The following is a 20,006-nucleotide window of genomic DNA, read 5'->3' on the forward strand; positions in this document are numbered from 1 at the left end:
ATCCCCTTAACTTCCAGCTGAAGTGTGCTTTAGGTGTCATCCACACCGATAAGGAACTTGCAGCCTCCCAGATTCTAAGTCTTCTCTGCACTTTTCATTTTGGCTTAACTCTCCTTGTTTTATGTTTAACTGTCTTATCAAAGACTTTCTGATGCAGAAATAAATTGTCTTGGATGTTATTGAAGAAGTTTTAGTTGAATGCTACCTAGACTCAAACATGTGTAGGCTGGGAACAGTTAGTTATATGTTCCTAAATCCATGTGATACCATGTCTGCAGAAATTATTAATTAATATCAGAGATGGAAATATTGTAAAGCTGTTTGGCCATGATTCCATGATGATACAGCATGCTGAAAGTTCACAGCTACATAAATATCTGGAATTAAAAGAGAAATTAAGGTTTTGGGGATTTTTTTTTTTGTTAAGATACAGTCTCACCACCTTCATTAGGTTGGCACTGATGTTTTAGTATTGCTTTTAATTTGTTTTATCTTTTCTGCTCCAGTAGGTTTATATTATTATTTTGATTAGATGCTATGATCCTATGTTAATGACAAACACAGGGATGCATATTGTCAAAGGTAAACTAAGCTTAGCGTGTTATTACCTCATCTGGGTCTAGGAAGGTCTTCTGTTTTTGCAAATTAATTTGTCTTGTAGGACTTCCTATCCCAACCTTATAAATTCTCACAAGCTTTATGCAAATTGTTTTTTTTTTTCTTTCCCTTGTTGATGCCTTTTCATTATGGCCATGTTGATACTAAGGAAACCATTTACATAGGCTTCAAGGATGGTAGAGGGAATTCAAAATGAATCCTTGGTTTTATGGTATTGCAGCAGTTCTGCTAAGGGAGTGTTAATTTTGAGAAGGATGTTTGGATTTTTCTCTTCCCTATAAAAATTGAGATGAGGTTTTCCTTCTAGACAATTTTTGCAGCACTGTGAATACTCTGTCTTCATCAGTGTTACTACTTATTTGCTCTGGTGTAATGGTCAAGAATATCAGCAAAAGTAGTTTTAATGCAGTTGTGCTAATGCTTGGGGTTTAATAACATTTTTTTAGTTTGGGCCTTAGGAAATAATTTTAGTGTTTAGAGGGTTTTGCATGGGTTAGTTTTGGATTGGTTTTGGTGGGGTTTTTTGTGTTTCAAAATGTTGAAAAAATATAAAGGAAAAAAGTTTACAAGTTGAAATGGTGGCACTTTGAGGCCAAATTGCCTGAAGCTAACTTAAAGTCATTTTAGTTACCTAGCATCAGCTCCCTGTAATGTGACAAGAAGCATGACAGGAGAAAGAAATGAAGTAAGAACTTCTCTGCAAGCGATTTTGTTTTCTCCAAAAGCTGAGATGGTCCCCGAGGCCTGTTAGCACAGTTTGGAATATCTGTTAGTCCTCTTTGGCTTGCACCTGGGAATGAACATTGAACAGATCGGTGATTGGAAGGCAGAGAGAGGCTCAAACCTATAGTCACAAAGTCTGGTTTTCTGCCTCAGTCAGAACCTGAGCATCCATCAGTATATCCTGAGTGTGATTAATTCAAATCTTTACTACAGAAATATGACTCACAAACATAATTTCAAAATTTCCATGACAATAATATACATACTCATTTGAGCACACAGTCTGTCAAAATTGGAATGCATACAGTCTTTTAGTGTAGCCTAGTCTACCCCAAAATTTTCTGACAGCTTCTTGAATTGGCTAGGATAACTGGTTTTTTTTCCTATGGAGAGATTTTGCTCATTTTTTATTTTTTATTTTTCATTTCTTAATATAGTATTTTTAGGTCATATTAAGACTCCTTTAATCCAACTTTCATTTTCAGAGCTATTTCTTTGATGGCATTTTAATATAGTGAGGAACAGGAAAAGCTGTAAATCCAGTCCTGTACTTCTCTAATGTGACTATTTTCTCCCAGTATTCATATACAATTGTAGACCTCGAATTCTAGTTTTCCACTCCAGCAAAAAGTATGTATTGCTACCCAAGTGTGGATTTGTGGGTCTTCAGACAGTGTGGCTGTCTCAGAATTATTTTCATTAAATTACATGGCTCCATTTTTGTTTTTACAAATGCCACTGGCTACATTTTGTGATTATAATATACAGCAGTGATACATTTCTTCTTCCCTTCCTCACCCCCAGCTCAATTCTCAAAAAAATTAATCTCAATTTTCATGATATCAGACCAGCATTATAAGCTGTCTAGGCGTTTTATCACATTTAACTAAATAAACTTAATTAGGCTGTAAAACAGACTAATCTAATCTGAAATATTATGTAATCCTAGGAACTTAAAGACAATGAAGTATCCCAGTAACCTAAAATGTATCTTCAATACTGAATGATTTAAAAAACAAAACAGTGAAACTTCACCTTTTCATTTTTGTGATTATTTTCATCTGGAGAGGAACTCATTTACACAGACCTTAAAGAGTGGCTGTGATTCTTTCCAAAATCTTTATGCCTAGGAATGAAAAAAAGAAGAAAAAGTAAAAACCTCTTTATATTAAATAGTGAGATGTTTCATTTTTAATGACAAAAATACCAATGTTTTTGCAATGATTTACTTTGATCAAATACAGGTTTTGTGACATAAAATTGATACCTCTTATAAAACTGTATTTGTTGAATATTTGTAATGTTACTATAACTTAAACTGTGATTTTCTAAGAATCGCTAGTGAATACGTGCAGTGCCATAGCTCTCAATTTGTAATTCAGTCCTCTGAAACTGAGGACTGAATTGGAAGGAAAAAGGTTGGAAGTTTTTGGACAGCTAAATATATCAAGTATACAGCAGAGTACCTCGCCGAGGGTTTTGAATAGTTTAGTAGAGGAACAGTCTGCTTAAATGGGCTGAAAGGAAAACATAGCTGATCAATTCTGCATCTGCAAAAAAATTATATGTACGCGCGCGTGTGTGTGTATATATATATGTGCATACATATAGATCATCTGTCACGTTCCTCGCCATACAGACTACCTACCGGTTACAGAACAGAAATTGTTATATATTTTACTGTTGGGAGTTGCATCTGAACTACTACACTAAACTGCCAGTCTAGAAAAAGTTCAGATTTTAGTGGAAGATAGTTTTTCATCAGAGTTCATTCTGAATGTTTTGATTATAGCTTTCAAGTCGTATTTTTGTCTGTAATAAAGAAGAAAGAATAATTTGAGTGAACAGTGTGGGCCTGATGAACACTAGCAGGATCAGACTAAATAAGGTATTATTGTTGCTGCTGTGACTAAGTGGAAATCGTTTATTATAATGCTTTAAAGCTATTCATGTGACTTTAACTTTCTTCAGCATCCTACTGACAACCTAAATATTTGGTAATCTCTATGAAGAATTGTTCTTCATAAGTACAGACAGGTGCAATCCAAATTATGTTAAAATATCATGTGACACCAAAAGTCAGATCCAATTTTCTCTGGAAAATTGCACCAGACCTGCAATCTCCTTGCACTGAAAATGTATTTATGCTTTTCTCACCTCCATATCCTATTGGATTTTGGGTGACATTTTGAGTTAACGATTTTACCAGCTCCCAGTTTATTTGTAAAGAAATTTAAAAATCATTCCCCAGTAGATCAGTCCTGACTTAGTAAAACTCTAGAATAATGAGTTTTCTGTTGTCTAGTCACTGGTGGAGATGAAGTGAAGCCAATTGATTGTGTAGGGTGACAGCTTATCTGATTATCTGTGTGAACATAACACATCAGTGTATTCTGTGCTATATCTAGAGTCACGGAAAATGGGTCCACTCAAGCTTTGCTCAAGACTGTGAAGCAGAATGGATCAGTTTTAGGCATAAACTTCTTGCTGCTGCCTTAGGCAGCTTGTTCATGATATGGGCAGTTATCAATTTCAGGCACAGTGTATGATACATGCACTAAGTTCTCATTTGAGTATAGAGAAAAATGTCCTAATGGGCAAAAGATAAGAAACGCCAGTTCACCAAACCTGGAAAGTTCCAGTAAGTGTAGGAATATTTGTACCATTCCTTTCAAATTCTTTGCAATAAGAAGAATAATTAATGATTCTCATGTGACAAGTTTATGTCTTTTATACATTATTTTGTCCTTTTGCCTACAAATTTCCTTTGGACCAACTGGCCTGTATTCTGTACAGGAATTTTTTACTGAGTCAGTCACAGCTGTTAATGTATCTTTTATCCAGTGCTGTGAATAGCTCAGAATTTATTGATCCACCTTAATGCCATTGATATGAAGTCAGCTTGTAGTTCTCCATTCCTTACTGCATTGGTAAACAAATGACCTTCTATCAACCAAAAGATTTTAAACAGTAATTTCAAACTTAGCTCCTTTGTTGACTACTTTTTTTTTTTTTTTTTAATGACTATGACTACATTCATGTTAAAACTTAAGTACTTGTACAGAAGTATTAGCAGTAATATCAACCATTTAGAATAGGGCTATTATGAAAGAACATGCTGAATTCTTTTCTGGTTAAAGGATTTTCAACAAGAAGAATACCTCATACTGTTGTAGTATGTACTGTACATATTTGTTAGTATTGAGAAATTTACCAATCTATCTCTTTTAGAGACTTCAGGTTAAGCTTTCGTTTTTCAAAGTCTTGGAAATAATTCCTTTTGTACATCAGGGGGGTTTCAGAGCCTAGAACAAGGAATGAATTCTTCCCATATGCTGTTTTTATATCTTTAATTAGATTTGGTCAACATGGATCTAAATGAAACTGCAAACTTTTCCTAAAGCTCAAAAATTACTTTCAATTTTTGCAGAATACAAAATTGTCTCTGAACTAATAGGTGCTAATACAATAAAGAAGAACTTGGGCCTTGTCTTGTAGCTAAATGTTATATACATTCTGGGGAGTATATAAAGCTCATGTTTATTTCAAGTTTCTGCTTTGGGAACTAGTAGCTTAATAGCAACTCACATCCCTTAAAAAAACTTTAATTAAGCCCCTATAATAGGAAATTATCTGTATTCCAGATATTTTATTATTATATTGCCCACAATACACCCCATAAGTGCGATGCCAATTAATGACATAAACTTAAGAAACTTTCTGCAAGACCTTATCTGTTAACAATAAAGCACCTCAAAACTTGAAAACATCACAGAGAAAGAGCACCCAAAAGCATTTTCACCTTAGTCAGCTTCTAAAGATCCTGCATTGTCTTTGCTGTAGTATCTTAAGAAAGCAGTATTTTGAATCAATTTATACCCTTATTCTTCACTTCATTCTGAGTGTGATCTGTGACTCGGTCCTGCACAGTGCCAAAAGACCAAGTCCCATTGTGAAGGGTTTGAGGAGGTTTGTCATCTCTCAGAATCAGGCAATTTAATCTAACATCAAATGTCTGTTGTTTTTTTTTAAATAACAATATACAACTTAAGGATGAAAGTAATGCTTCATTTCTGAGACATGTCATGAGTTAAAATATATCTATTATTTTCTTTGCAAGGGAAAGGGTGAAAATTTGTTGTTGAACAGGGTTTCCCTGAAGAACATCAGTGCTTGAGAAGCTCAGAAGTTCTCCTAGGAGAACTTTATTAGGAAATAAAATTTGCTTTCCTACCAGCTTTACTCCTTCTGGCTATGTGAAACTAATTTTTGCTTTGCAAAATGTTAATGAAATGTGATTTATTTTATTTTTTTTTAACAAATGGGGAAAATTATACAATTTCTGGAAAAAACTTTAATAGTTATAATTCATTAGGGAAAAAATAGCATTTTCATCATCTAAATTTAGCATCACATGAAAAAGAATATTGAGTTATTAAGACAGGAAGGATCTTTGAAGTCTAAATGGTTGTTGGTGTTGGGAGAGTTGGGCATGGGGCTTTTAGAATTTAATCTCAATTCGATTTAAAGTTGTGGAGAAAGATTCTTGACTTTGTTAAACCCATCCATTTTGGGCATTGAATCTTGTGTATATCAGTGTACACACTGGAAGATCTTTATCAAGGTCTTTGCAGGTATGTTGTATTACAAGATTAAAAGAATGTGTAGGTGATTCTGAAGGGTATACAGTTGGACTTGATGATCTAAAAGGTCTTTTCCAACCTTAATGATTCTATTAATGTATTTCACCTCTCTTTATTTATAGTTCTGATTGATGGGTTCTGTTGGCTTGTGTTGATTCATCTTGCAGATATTGGCACTGGAGATATAGAGTCTGTCCCCGAACTGCCTACAGTCTGGTATATTAGCATAGCCCAGCACTGATTTCAGTTTATATCAATATGCTAGGCTGCAAATTGTAACAGCTGAGGTGTATGATTTATAATTCCTTTTGGATCTAGCTGCAACTATGGAACTCTGTAACATCTATATCCAACAGGAATCATCAGCCAGAGTCTTGGCTTAAATAAATATAGAATTTGTCAACTCTACTGTTGGTGGGGGGTTATAATTCGCAAGTCAGCAAAGGAGTGTTTGGAACAGTACGGACCCTTCAAAGCAAGTGAAAATTCTGTCACTAATTTCAGTTGAATCACTTTTCACCCAATAATTGTGATGCATATAAAGAAAGCCAGGGCTTTCAGATGATAAACTCTTTGCTGTGACATGTACTTTTATACACAGAGATAGAAATAGAACAACTAAAAAGGGTATTTCAGAGAAGTGCTGAACGAGGAGCATGGAGGGGAAAATGTTGGGTCTGGAAAAATACGGTATCCTAGCTTCTCTGAGAATCTCAGAGTATCTCTGAATTAGATTTGGCAAGGTATATAGCAATCTTCCAACATCTACTGTGGAAAAAGTTCAGGAGCATAATACCTTTGTTACCTTTTCTGAAGAGTCAGGGATGATAAGGCAGGTTGTTCCTGGATCAGTGTGTATTCTTTTAAATCCTGTTGGTGTGTCAGCTTTTCATTCTTCGAAGTGGCTCCAAGTTTATGACAGCAATGATATCCTGTACAATGTTGAGCTCCATCTCAGCTATCAGATATACAAGTCCTTTTGATGGAAAGCTGCTGTTAAAACGTCTAAATCCATGGTAAACAACTTTAGGAGGTATTAAACGGTCTTTCAGCTGCTCTTTGCTTTGGGTGAATGTTAGGAGAAAAAAACAGCCACACCGAGAACACTCTCATTATTTTTTCCTAAGAATTGGAACACTTAACTTCTTTAGCTGATAACTGCTAATTTTTATTTTAATTATAAATATAGATATTTTAAGTATTTTATTTTCATATATATATATAATTATAATGCATTCTTAAGGATGCAAACTTGTAAGCTCCAGGTTTTTATTTTGTTCTTTGATTTTTCACCTACAGTGCTGGCCGTGGGCTGTATGGCATTGATAGTATGCCAGACCTGCGTAGAAAGAAATCTTTTCCCATTGTTCGAGATGTGGTAAGTAACTTCTGATGCTATCAAACTGTTGATTCATTTGTCAGTTGTCTAGGACTTTCGTGTAATTACTATTGTGCATGTGAGTGATAGTTTGTCAACAACTGTTTCATGGAAAAAAGGTATCTTGAGACAATGGGTTGAGGCCAGTAAAAGTCAATGATGCAGTTGTTACAATGCACTAGATAAGTCTGGGTATCTCATCAAATATTTAGATATTACTTGTTAATCAAGTAATGTGCGTTTTGTACAATCAACTACTCATTTTCGTGTTGAATTAGTTTATGAAGACAGCTGTTATTGAGTGCTTGGGATACTGATTGACTTGATTTATTACAATACTGTGAGAGGAAGAAAGTTCCTTTTAAAAAGCAACTCTGTTTCAGTATGAATGTTTTAAAGATTTATGCATACTTTTGATACAAGATGAGGTATGTTATTTTAACAGTTATTGTAGAAAATAATAATCTAGGCAAATCAATTTCAGAAAGATGAACAGAATTGCAGTTCCTTTGAGATTTATTCTGACTTCTAGTCTAAACAAGATTAAATCTCTCTGCTCTGAAGAATTTCAAGGGCCATTCACATTTCTGTTTTTCTTTTACTGACACACAGAATTCATAATTTGATAAAATACATACTTACTCTCTGGGTGGTGGTGAGCCTACAAACCAATTTCTCATTGTAAGGAAATTTATAAGGAGTCAGCCAAAGTAAATTATTACTATAGATATCTTTAAAAGATCAATCTTTGTGAAATTATTGCTCAACATATTCTTAGGTACTCTGTTCAGTTCCTTTACAGCGATATACCATACTATCTGAAGGGTCACAAACAGAAAGCACAGCAACCATTTTAGAATATAATTTGTTCTGAAATTAATGAAAAATTGCAATTCATGACATAGTAGAGCCTGTATTCACTGAAACCATCTTTTTATAGTAGACATTTCACTTTAAGTTGTATTATACATGAGTACAGTTGACAGCTGCCTTATGATGCTTTCATGCATAGTAAATAGCGCTTTGTTTTATTCATAACTGTTGGAACTGTTTACAGATAGGCATAGCTCTGAACAAGTTAAGACATCAAAATCTAAATATTAACTATTAACTTTGAAAAACATAATATTTATCAAATAAAAAAAAAATCACATTTTGAATGGTGGAATAAAACTTTTATTTTATTATTCTAATATGTTTATGATTACCATGTTATGATTACTACTTTAATGTCCAGTTGTTGAAGGATAACTTTTCCTGAATGAATTCTACCTTTAGAAGTTTAAGTTGCAGAGTTTTAAAACTGAAATTTATTCCGGAATTTAATCATTATGGACTTAGAGTATAGCACTTAACTAAATGTTCTTTAAAATAGTAAATTATATAACAATTCAATTCTGCAGTTGTAGATCTTCAGCTGGTAATTTTTTTTTTTAATTTAAGAGGAACTTATTTCAGACTTAGTGTAGGTCATCTTCTAGGAGACATTATTTGTGTTTGAAGGTATGTGCATTTCAAGCAGTCACCTGTGAGCTCTGAACTTATAATAGATCGACTCCAAACCATCTCATTTAAATCAGTAACTTAATTCTCAAGTCCTTGTAAGATCTAATACATAATAAATTATCTTTTTATATGTTTACTTATATGGCTGTTTCAGAAAAACTGAAATAATATTGCTGTAATTGAGTGCTAGACTCTTTCTGACACTGATTGAAATAAATATAATTTTATATCTCTTTTTTGTTGCAACAAATCTGACAAATTATTAATATTCTTTATAATTTCTTTCCTATCTTGGCTGGATTTTTCAGGCTATGGTAAGTGCTTTTATACTGATAAATGTTCTAAAATTGTCGTAATAACTCTTAGGGCATTTGTGAATGTCATAATTTATGATGATCTTTTATTTGAAAAATAGAAAAACTATTTTATCACCAAGAATTTTATCCTAAGTGAAGTTGTGTCTTATGTGAATGTCTTATTCTCTGCATCATTTATAGCAGAAATGTTAGGAGAAGTTTATGTTAGAAATTTATCTGTGTATTCCAAAATCCTTTCTAATGATACGAGCAGATTGTTTAGCACCCAGTTGCAGTGCTTCCCCTGTGGAACAGCCTTAGATACCTAGATAAAGAGTTGAAAGTGCTCCCTGCTTTTAAATCTTCTTGTATCAATCAACAAAAGTTTTGATCTCTTTTGTAAAAGGTGAATTTCCCAAAGCAAAAAAACGAATCTCAGGTATGATAGTGTACTTTCTGATAAGTAGATTAATGACTCATGGAAATATTTTTCTTTTTCCACTAACTCTGGCACTTGTAAAGGCCCCTTCTTATTTTCGTAGTCCCTCTGAACTCCCGGTTTCTCTGCATTAGTTTTCATGCTTTCAGCATGGTACCTCAATGTAACGTTTATCAAAATGAAATACATAATCTTAAATTGGTATCTTTGACTCACATTTGTTTCCTTAAATTTACATTTTGAAAAATCCAGTTTTCAACAGAAGCCTTACTAGGGTTTTTTTCCTCCTAAATCTGTAAGTTTTTCCACTAATGGGTTGAGACGGCTTTTCCTGCTTGTTTTGGTTGGAGTCAGTAGCGAGGATAAGGCAGTCAAAATCCATTTCCAGGAACAGTTCTCCTTGCTGCAGTGATGAATTTCAGTATGGGTCATTATTAGAGTTCTAGTAGAATATATCTGCTATAGGAGGGAAAAATAACAGAAGGAGAAATGATCCTTCAAGTGCAGGAACAATACAGAGAGCTGTTAGAATAACAGTACAGGGAGCTTGAACAGACTTCTTCTTTAATGTGGAGCCAGAACGGAGTCGAGTTGCTGTAACTTCTACTTTTAAACAAACATGTTCTCTCTTTTATATCAGTTAGAGCTTTAATTTGGGGTGGAACTGCAGGCAGGGAGAGGGATAACAATAATTACAGTGGACATTAGAAGTGCTTAACTCCCGATGGCCAAGTAGGTGTGGTGATCTGCCCAGTCATAGACAAAGGTATTTAGCTCTGTTTTTTCCTCTCGTTATGCTTTAGTCTTTGCTTCTGTTAATGCAAGTCATCATTTCAAATGTTACGGAAACTCTCGAAAATTCCTGGTTTCATTTGATTTAAAGGTGACTTTATATTTTACAATCACTGTAATCAGGCAGATTGCTTCTTTTGGTCATTCAAGAATGTATACTTAGCTTTGTCATTTGATTATAAGAACGCAGGAATAATTTGTGAATCTTTGCTGCAGTTGTGAAGCAGTCTGCTTGCTTCGTACTGTTGAAGTGGACACACCATATGAGAAAACTGCCCATTTCATCTAAAACAGTAATGCACTGATACTTCTTTTTATGTAAATGTCTCCTCAACAAAAGCCTTTATAGAGGCTAGAGCTCGATTATGGTAGTTTGAACTCTTTTAAGATTGAAGACATCCATATAAATTGCAGTTGCCATATTCTTAGGTTTTGTACATCATCAGAGTAATCATTAGATAAAAGCCAAATATCTGGACTATTTTACATTAAACCTATTTGCACTCCATTTTCTTAACTTCTTTAATCATTAATAGAGAAATTGGCTTAAATATTTTAATGTTCATACATTAAATAGATAAACCATAAAAATAATCAAACAGTATTTGTATATTTGTGGGGGTTTTTAATTCAACTAAAAGGAAAACATAATAATATGATGATATTCCTCTATTTTACACCAGTGTGTTCCAAGAATTAAGAACTAGTTTTGGAGAGATTATGAAATTATTGATGGATTCGGGGTTTTTTTTGTTGTTTTCCATGCTATTTCTGACTAACCTTAATATTCAAGGTAAACTTAAAGGCTGGATGGGGCATGCTCTAGTCTCTTCTATGAAAACAAATATGAAGAAAAAGTACAATGGTATTACAGTGGTGGCCAGTAATGATCATGTCGTTCAGCTGAATTGCCGTTGCCTTTCTAAATCTGTTTTCTGGCCTTAATACTGCAGTTCTGTTGAACATTTCGGGATCAGACATCAAAATTTTAATAGAAAAATTATGGAAGGTGGGTAAGTAATTTTGGACAGTAGCTTGTTTCCTTTTGAGGGGGTTCTTCTTCCTTCCCCTCTGCCCCACCCCCCTCCCAAAACAGAGTGTAAGTCTGCCTTTCAAAATAATAATGTTAAGATCCCCAGAGTGATAAATTACCTGTAGTTGCTCAAAAATAAACAGTTCTGAAGTCGCACAACTTTTAAATGCACAAACCGGTATTTTTTTTGTCAGATTCACCTCTAGTGGGTAGCTTTTACAGTGCATTAAAAATATAACAGGATCGGTAAAGTGGTAACAAATATTTTGCCTTCAACTTTTTTTTTTTTTCCCCTGGTGATAGCAGTCTATAGATTCTTGTAAAGAAAAAAACTGTGAAAGAAAAAAAGGTCAGGAAAACAGAAACCCTCTGTAAAAAATGAGGAATGAGTATTGCATGGCACAACCAGCACTCATGAACAGTTGCAAAACGTTAGCTTGACAGCTCCTTCCTCCCCGCTACTTCAGCTGCTCAAAACACAGCTTTCTTTTATTGCATTGTGGCAGGCAGCTCTTTCTTCACCCACATAATTTTCCATTTAATGTTTAATTGTAGCTTGAGTCCAATTCTCTTATGGTTACCACTTTTTTTGCTAGAATGACTTCCAGTTATATTAATTTATTTATTTAAGCTGCTAAGGCAAAATTGAAGGTGATGCATAAGACAGTGTAGACACAAGTTATTAGGGGCTCTAAAAGGACTTGAGCACCAAGGAAGCCAAGTTATTTTACATCATGTATCAGGAATTTGTTAAAACATTTAAAAATTAAATAGACAATGCTGTGCTTTATCATCTTCTCTTATTGGTTTTTTTGGGTTATTTTGTATAAATTTCTCCATATGTTTATGACACAATAGTAGCTGCATGGAGATCTTTAACCTCTGTAGGTCAAATTCCCATGTAAGGAAAGACATGAGGTAGTGTTTGAACTTCGCTTTGAGAGGGAGCAAGTGTAAACTGCTGAACAAGTCTTGTGTCCTGTTAAAAGACAGTATGGAAAGGCTTCAGGTTTCTGTTGCTCACTATGTTCTTTTGATGTTCTGGCAATTTGAACTTTCTTCATGGAGGCTCCAGATGATGACCTGCACTTACCTTTCTTCCCTGCTACTATTTAAAAACAGAAGGGAAGGAGGGGGAAAAATTGTCTTGCTACATTCATAACCTGTCACCTTATTTCCCATAAATGAGTCTGGCAGCACTTTTCCCTTTCTTTTTCCAAAATACTCATTCCTCCTTGCTTCTTTCCATTCTTAAGAACAGACACTATTCTCTGTGTGTTCAGTGCTTCAAGCTCTTAAATTATCACCAACTACAGTATTTCAGAAACATTTTATTTATGGGCTTTCTCTTGAAGATACCATTTATTCTGACAGTGAAACATAAATGGAAGTAATTCTTGTGAGTTCTTTCACTAAAACCCCTGTAAATTTAATCCCTAATGACTGCTAACTTTACTGGTTTATCACAAATCCCTCTAGGTATCACTTTCTCTTATTATCCTTTCAGCATGACAAACACTTTATTAAGAACAGCCTAATTATCTGTTTCCTATTAGACTTTGTTATTTTATATAGGTCACTGTACTATGATTTTAGACACACTTCTGATTAAGGAGCAAAAAGGTTAAGCTACGTGATTCTGGGAGTAGTCCGTGGGAGAATTGGGCCTCAAGAACACGTGACAGGGTCAGAATTTCTTCCCTAAATTTCCTTTTTCTCTCAGGAAATAGTTATCTGTTTATTGACTTATATTGATAGCATGAAATTGCAGTTCTCCTGCTGCCTCGTGTACTTTGATATGTTGCTGGAGGACAGAACACAGTAGGATTCACTGCCTTATATATGAGGTTAATGTTATTATTGCCCTTTGTATTCCTGCCCTGACAAGTAGTCCATATTGCTCTATAGCCTGAAATAGCTAGGATTGTGTATTTTAGACCTAAAAGGATCAAATCACTTTCTCTAAGTATAAGTGACATGAAGACTAGAGGTCAAAACTATACAATATACTGCAGGCAAGTAAATGTAAATGACTACTTTCCAAGACTTTGGGAAGAAATATGCTTCAAGAGGGATGAGAAGATGAGTGCTTTTAAAATTAATCTTTTTAAACATAACACTCTACCGATTATGAAAATTGTTTCTTTTCTTCTTAATGTTCCCAACACGTTTTTGCTTGTCACTTCTCACTTTGATGCATAGGTCCTGTAGCATTAGGTATTGTCACAAAAAGTTTGAAAAAAGCAAAGCCTGGACACTGTTTCATCTTTCCTGTCACTTTGTCAATCTCACTGGTGCACACTAATTAATTTCTCATATTCACGGAAATAGAAGGGAAAGGTGGTCACAGAGAAGCAAACGATTATTTATTTATTAACAAAAAAGTGGCAAAACTGATAGCAAATTAATGGCATAGACTTGGTAAACTGCTCAAAGAAAAATGAAGGGGCGGGGGCGTCTTTGCATGCCATGGTAACTGTGGCAGGACAGTGATGAATCAAATCAAATATTTCTGTGCCGGGGATGACTTCTTACCCCCATAATTGGTTTCACAAGATTAATAATTTTGTGTCTGTCTGCAAGTTTAATTATCATCAAGGGAAATGTATTGAAAATTGAATGGGTACATTCTCAGGGGGAAGTGAACATTTAAAATTAAAATTAACAGTCTTAATATCTCTAAATAAAAAAAATCAATTTAAATTATGTCAGTATTTAAAAGTATAAAATGGGAAGGAACCAGAATTGTCTCACCATCCAAAGATTAATGATGCAATTCCTCTGCTGGTGTAAGCCTAAAATGCTTCTGACCCAATATATATTTCACAAAAATAAGAATGTCATATGCAAAATATCTTTGAAACTCTATAATGGTGGACTACAGAGACCCAGTTCATGGTAAGGTGAAAGTCTGTATCCTCGCAACAAAGGCAACAGACTTCTGGTTAGTGGGTGGTGTAATTGATCATCCTCCCACTGCTAGACTGAGAGCAGCAATGCGTGACAAAGCAGACGCTGGATTACGGAAGAACAGAGATAAAGCACAAGTATACAGGCACACTTGGGATGATTTAGACTAGGGGGAGGGATGCATAGGCCCAATTTTGCTGGTAAAATACAGTAGTATAGCAGTGTATGGTTAATATTTTGTACAGTGGAATAAATCTGACCTGTTTCTGTCAGGCGAAAAGGACTACCGATAGCAGAGGTGCTATTCAGAGTTGAAATATTATTTGGAAAACACGCAGAACTTGTTTCCTTGGGGTCTCTTTCCTTCTGATCACTATACTCTCTAATTCATTCTTAAGGACCCATTTAAATTACAGGGATATTGCAGTAAGGTAGATAAAATTTCCTTACTCTATATTAAAAATGTTTTATTTTGTGCGCTTTTGATGTACTATACTAGAGCAAATGGGGTGTAGTCTTCGAAACTGGGAGATGTTCCTATACCCATAACATCATGTGGGCAAAAGAGGACAGACTGAGGCAGAATTCCATCCTGGTTTCCTCCTTCCAAGAACCATTTTTTTTTTATTTCTCCATATAGCTATTCGTAGTATTGAATAAATATTGTATTTGTGGAAAAAAAATACTTTTAGGTTTCCCAAAGACTTTTTATTTAAGACAAGTAGCATTTTATCTACATACATACAGTTTAAAAGTGCTTAGTGATTTACAAAAAAATATCTGGACTGACAACTTGAACCATAAGACTATTGCAAAATGATCTCCCATGTTGCTGCAGGCACAGACAGCTCCCAAATTAGGGCAGGATGCCTATCCTTGTACCACATTAATTTGGTTGGCAAAGCGGAAAAACAGTGACAGCCTGTGATTTAAAAAAAATGAGTCATAAACCTCTGAATAACAGGTTTTATATTAGAAATGGCAGTTCAGCTGGGCACTGCTGAAATAAACAGTAATGATGATAGAAATCATGCTTGCGTTATGTACTGAAACCTTAAAAGTTGTGTGCTGCAAACATTAACTAAAAGGTTTTGTAAGTCTTACAGTTTTGCTTAAATTCAATAGCATAGTCAAGTACTTCTTGCCTTCCATTAAATTAAACAACTGGAGTTACCAGTATAATTTTTAACAGTTTCGCATTTGCTTTAAACAGACACTTGCAGCCCGAAAATCTGGTATTTCCATGGCCATGCTCATCCGGACCTCCATAAACAATGATGAAATGGTGAGTGTTTTCAATGGCAGGTTTAAGTCATTTAAATAATGTAGAAATTTTTGTTCAAAACTCTTCAGAAATTATTTCAGCCTTCGACACTCCAAACTGGATAAAACTGAGTGTACAAGCATTCCATTTATTGTGTAGCCACTTTCAGGGATCTTGAGCAAAATTTGCTGCATGGTTCACAGTGACAAGACCAGGTTTGCTTCTGCTGACTCATATCAATGATGGTCAGAAGAGACTAAGCAAGAAATTTCTGTTTTACAAAGTAGTTGCTTGGGGAAATGTTTTGTTTTAAATAGTCCAGCTGCACCATGCTTTACCTGCAGTCTTTCGGCATCCTGAAGTTTCTCTTCACATCGTGAGTACAATTAGAATGACAGGACTCTGCAATAAGATTTCTGTGTGATTATTATTTTTTTCCCCAGTTCTTATAGGTGGTCAGGCATTATTTGATTTTGTAAATGTAACTGCTGCTAAATAACAATGTGATTCTAGATAAGGAAATATTTAATTCATACAAGAAGTGCCCAGAAGAACCTTTTGAAAAAAAATTGTATTCTTACAGCTAGTAAAACCTCTGTGTTGTGGTTTTCCCTTATTGACTTAACATATTCTGCAAAAGACATTAATTTTAAACAAAAACACAACAGGTGCCATTTTCTTCAGGGATACTTAAAGTGTGATGCAAGCAGATTTACACGGCTGAACTAAGCAAAAGCACAAATTTGAAGGAATAAAGGCCTCTTTCATGTTCCTTAAATTGCTAGTGAAACATAGCCTTCTAGAATGTATCCTAAATTGAAAGAAATGAAGTGTTGAATTTTTCTTACACTGTTGCTAAGAACTGGAAGAGCAGAATATATTGACAGATATTCTGGAAACTGAAACCCATAGCACAAGTATACACACGTCCATTACTGTTCTCTGATTTATTGTGAACTTTCTGTGTTTATATGGTGATCCTAAAGGAGCAGTTAGGTAGTGCTCAGAGGTGAATTGATGAGTAGGAAACAGCTGGTGTTTGAAATGATCTTTCAGTAGGAGCAGTAGGTATTTAGTTCTGCTATCTCAAAATAGCAACAAAGGTTGATAAAGTAGAGAAGAACTATGGAATCTTAAAAAGAAGTTAAAAGCTGCGGGAAAATTATTGAGAATGAAATTATGCCATGCAAGTGATACAAAATAAAGACTTTTTCCATCAATGTTACAGCTGCTACAAAAATATCTTAGTTCAGTAAAAGACCCTAAGATACTCCATATCTTTATTAAAAGATGTCTTCTAAACAAATCCAGTGATGAGTGACATTCCTCAGGGGTCAGTACTGGGACCAGTGCCGTTTGTCAATGACAATCTTTGTCAAAAAGACAAAAAAAACACCAAAACCCAGCAATCTTTGTCAATGACATGGACAGTGGGATTGAGTGCACCTTCAGTAAGTTTGCCAACACTAAGCTGTGTGATGTGGTTGACATGCTGGAGGGCAGGGATGCCATCCAGTGGGACCTTGACAGGCTTGAGAGGTGGGCCTGTGCAAACCTCATGAAGTTCAACGAGACCAAGTGCGAGGTCCTGCATGTGGGTCAGGGGAGTCCCAAGCACAAATACAGGCAGAGAATGAATTGAGAGCGGCCCTGAGGAGAAGGACTTGGGGGTGCTGGTAGATGTGAAGCTCAACATGGCCCAGCAATGTGCGCTCACAGCCCAGAAAGCCAGCCCTATCCCGGGCTGCATCACAAGAAGTGTGACCAGCAAGTCGGGGGGGGGGGGGGATTCTGCCCCTCCACTCCGCTCTCGTGAGACCCCACCTGCAGCGCTGCATCCAGCCCTGGGCCCCCAACTTAAGGAGGACATGAACCTGTTGGAACAAGTCCAGAGGAAGCCACGAAGAAAATCAGAGCGCTGGAGCACCTCTCCTGTGAAGATGGGCTGAGAGAGTTGAGGTTGTTCAGCCTGGAGAAGACAAGGTGCCAGGGCACCTTATAGCACCTGCCAGTAAAGGGGACCTATAGGAAAGCTGGAGAGGGACTTTTTACAAGGGCACGTAGTAATCAGACAAGGGGTAATGGCTTTAAGCTGAAAGAGGGTACATTTAGATTAGACATTAGGAAGAAATTCTTCACTGTGAGGGTGGTGAGGCACAGGACCAGGTTGCCCAGAGATGCTGTGGATGCCCCATCCCTGGAAGTGTTCAAGGCCAGGTTGAACAGGTCTTTGAGCAACCTGTTCTGGTGGAAGATGTCCCTGCTCATGGCAGGGGAGTTGGAACTAGGTAATATTTAAAGTCCCTTCCAACCCAAACCGTTCTTGTGACACTAGGAAAACCACTTACAAGTATTACCACCTTTTATGACAACAAATACAGTTACATGCCTCCCCTCGTGCAAAAAACTACCAGACTGACTTTGGAAGGCTAAAGGTGCAAGTTTTGGAGATAATATTAGTTGCCAACTAATTCAGTACAAGAAAGAATAATTAGGACTACACTTATAGATTCTGACTTAAGTGATACTGTTCAGGAGGAAAAAAGAAGACAGCAGATCCCAATGGAGAGCTTAGTGCAATCATTTCTCAATGCTTGCTGTCAATCAGGAGAGAATATTGAACTCTGATTCAGGAGGAAAGGGAAAAATAAGTTGGATGTATTTTTATGCCATTATGCTTTTTGGCCTCAGTTTGAACGAGGACATATGAAAAATTGTGTACTAGAAATAGGTATTTCTTAATAAATTCTTAAATAAAGACAAAAGTCTGAAGGCAGACAACAAATAAAATTTAGATACATAAAAGCTTATTTGATTAGAAAATGAAAAAAGCTAATTCAGAGAAGAGGTGACTAAGAGAAGCCTGTTGTATGCCAGCCCTTACTAAACATACTAAAAAGAAGCGGATACTCTTTTGAAAATAAATGTAATGGTACAGCCAGTAAAACTACTTGCAAGATATTTAAAACAAGTAAAAAGTAATACTTTTCTACTTGGTCTGTAAGTAGCCAGCAGAACTTAATGCCCTAAGGCACCATTAAGACTGGGTAGAGCAACATTTGAAAACAAAAAGAACAGACATTTTCAGGCATAAAAGAACTCTCTGGATACTCTCCACAAAACCAGATGAAGTGCAGACACTGGCGAGAGTTAAGGAAGAAAATCCCCTTTGGGCAAGTTATTCCTCCGATTAAGGCTTTTCTGGTTTTTACTCTCCCTCAGCTTTTTCTGGAGGGAATATTAGTGGCTCTGATGGAAGCAGGTTAGAATCAGTACTGAAATTCTTTGAACTAATGCCTTTTATTAAAAAATTAAATGCCACTTACTCAAACAATTAAAACCTGGAGTTAAATGATTTGAGCTTTGCCACTTGACATTGTTATCCTGGTATAACACATTCATGACACAAAAAGTTTTTATGTTCTCAGGCACCGATCCAAAGACATTTTAAGCAGTGTCAAATTATTAACTTCAGTGATGCTTAAACGTATGCTTTCAATTCAGCATTCATTTAATTGCTTTGCTGAACAAAGAGATGCAAGTTTGTGAAGAAAATACATCAAAGATACTGAAGAAGTATATGTGACAGGAATAAACTTCACTTTGGAGGATAAGCAGATAACTAAATAAACCTATATATTAACAGTGCTAAATGTTATGCCCAGAGCTCAGTAAATGCATATAATAGATACATTTAAAGAGAGAAGAGTATTAGTAATGAAAGCCTCTAGACAGTAAGATAAATTTCTTCTTTACAATTGTAGTTTTCTTTATTAACAACAGGGGAAAGATCATGTTCAGCAGCAAAACTGATCTACAAATTATGTCTTTCAGCTGAAAACTTCATTTACCCTCAGATGTTTTTTTCAAGGCCTGTTGAGCTGTGCCATTTCAATACTTGCTGCCATTTCAGAAACAGACAAAAGTTACTGGCAAAATTCTAAAATTATTTATACGGTGAAAAAACATCAAAGCTGAACAGTATGAAAGGGTAAGATTTGTACAGATACTACTAGAGTTCAGGAGTGTGAGACTGTAGTCCGCAAAGGAATCTTCAAAAGACCTGGTGGTTTCTGAGAAAAATGATTCCTCAACAAGCTGCATAAATTCACTTTAGGTTGCTCTTGACATTTTCTTTCTGATCCCTGTAGCTGGTAAGTTGTGACATGGGAGGCAAGGGTGTGAGAAACACATCAGGATGACATTTGCCAAGTTAGGTGTCCATGACGAGCACAGTCCCTTTTAGGGTCTGCAAAATCAAACCAGTGCAGATGTTTGCTTGCTTTCAGGGGAGTTACTAAGTGGCTAATTGTGGAGGAAAGGCTAAGAAAGCACCCTGGAGAGCAATTCAATATTTGTATTAGTCTGTCCTGCTATATTCAGCTTGTTTTCTAAGTTTGGTTC

General features: G+C 35.6%; 1 protein-coding gene across 5 annotated transcripts in view; it reads left to right on the top strand.

The window, feature by feature from the left end:
• The window catches only part of UNC13C (unc-13 homolog C), a 234,202-nt gene that overhangs the window by 85,231 nt on the left and 128,965 nt on the right, over positions 1-20,006 (top strand). For 3 of the 5 annotated variants that reach the window (XM_037395055.1, XM_037395051.1, XM_037395053.1), the window contains 3 exons: positions 7,284-7,362; positions 9,177-9,182; positions 15,552-15,623. In XM_037395055.1, coding sequence (XP_037250952.1) covers positions 7,284-7,362; positions 9,177-9,182; positions 15,552-15,623 — 157 coding nt within the window. The remainder of the gene's footprint in view (positions 1-7,283; positions 7,363-9,176; positions 9,183-15,551; positions 15,624-20,006) is intronic. The other 2 variants (XM_037395052.1, XM_037395054.1) reach the window with 1 other exon arrangement.

This window comes from Falco rusticolus, chromosome 7 (assembly GCF_015220075.1).
Source record: "Falco rusticolus isolate bFalRus1 chromosome 7, bFalRus1.pri, whole genome shotgun sequence".
NCBI classification, from domain to species: Eukaryota; Metazoa; Chordata; class Aves; order Falconiformes; family Falconidae; genus Falco; species Falco rusticolus.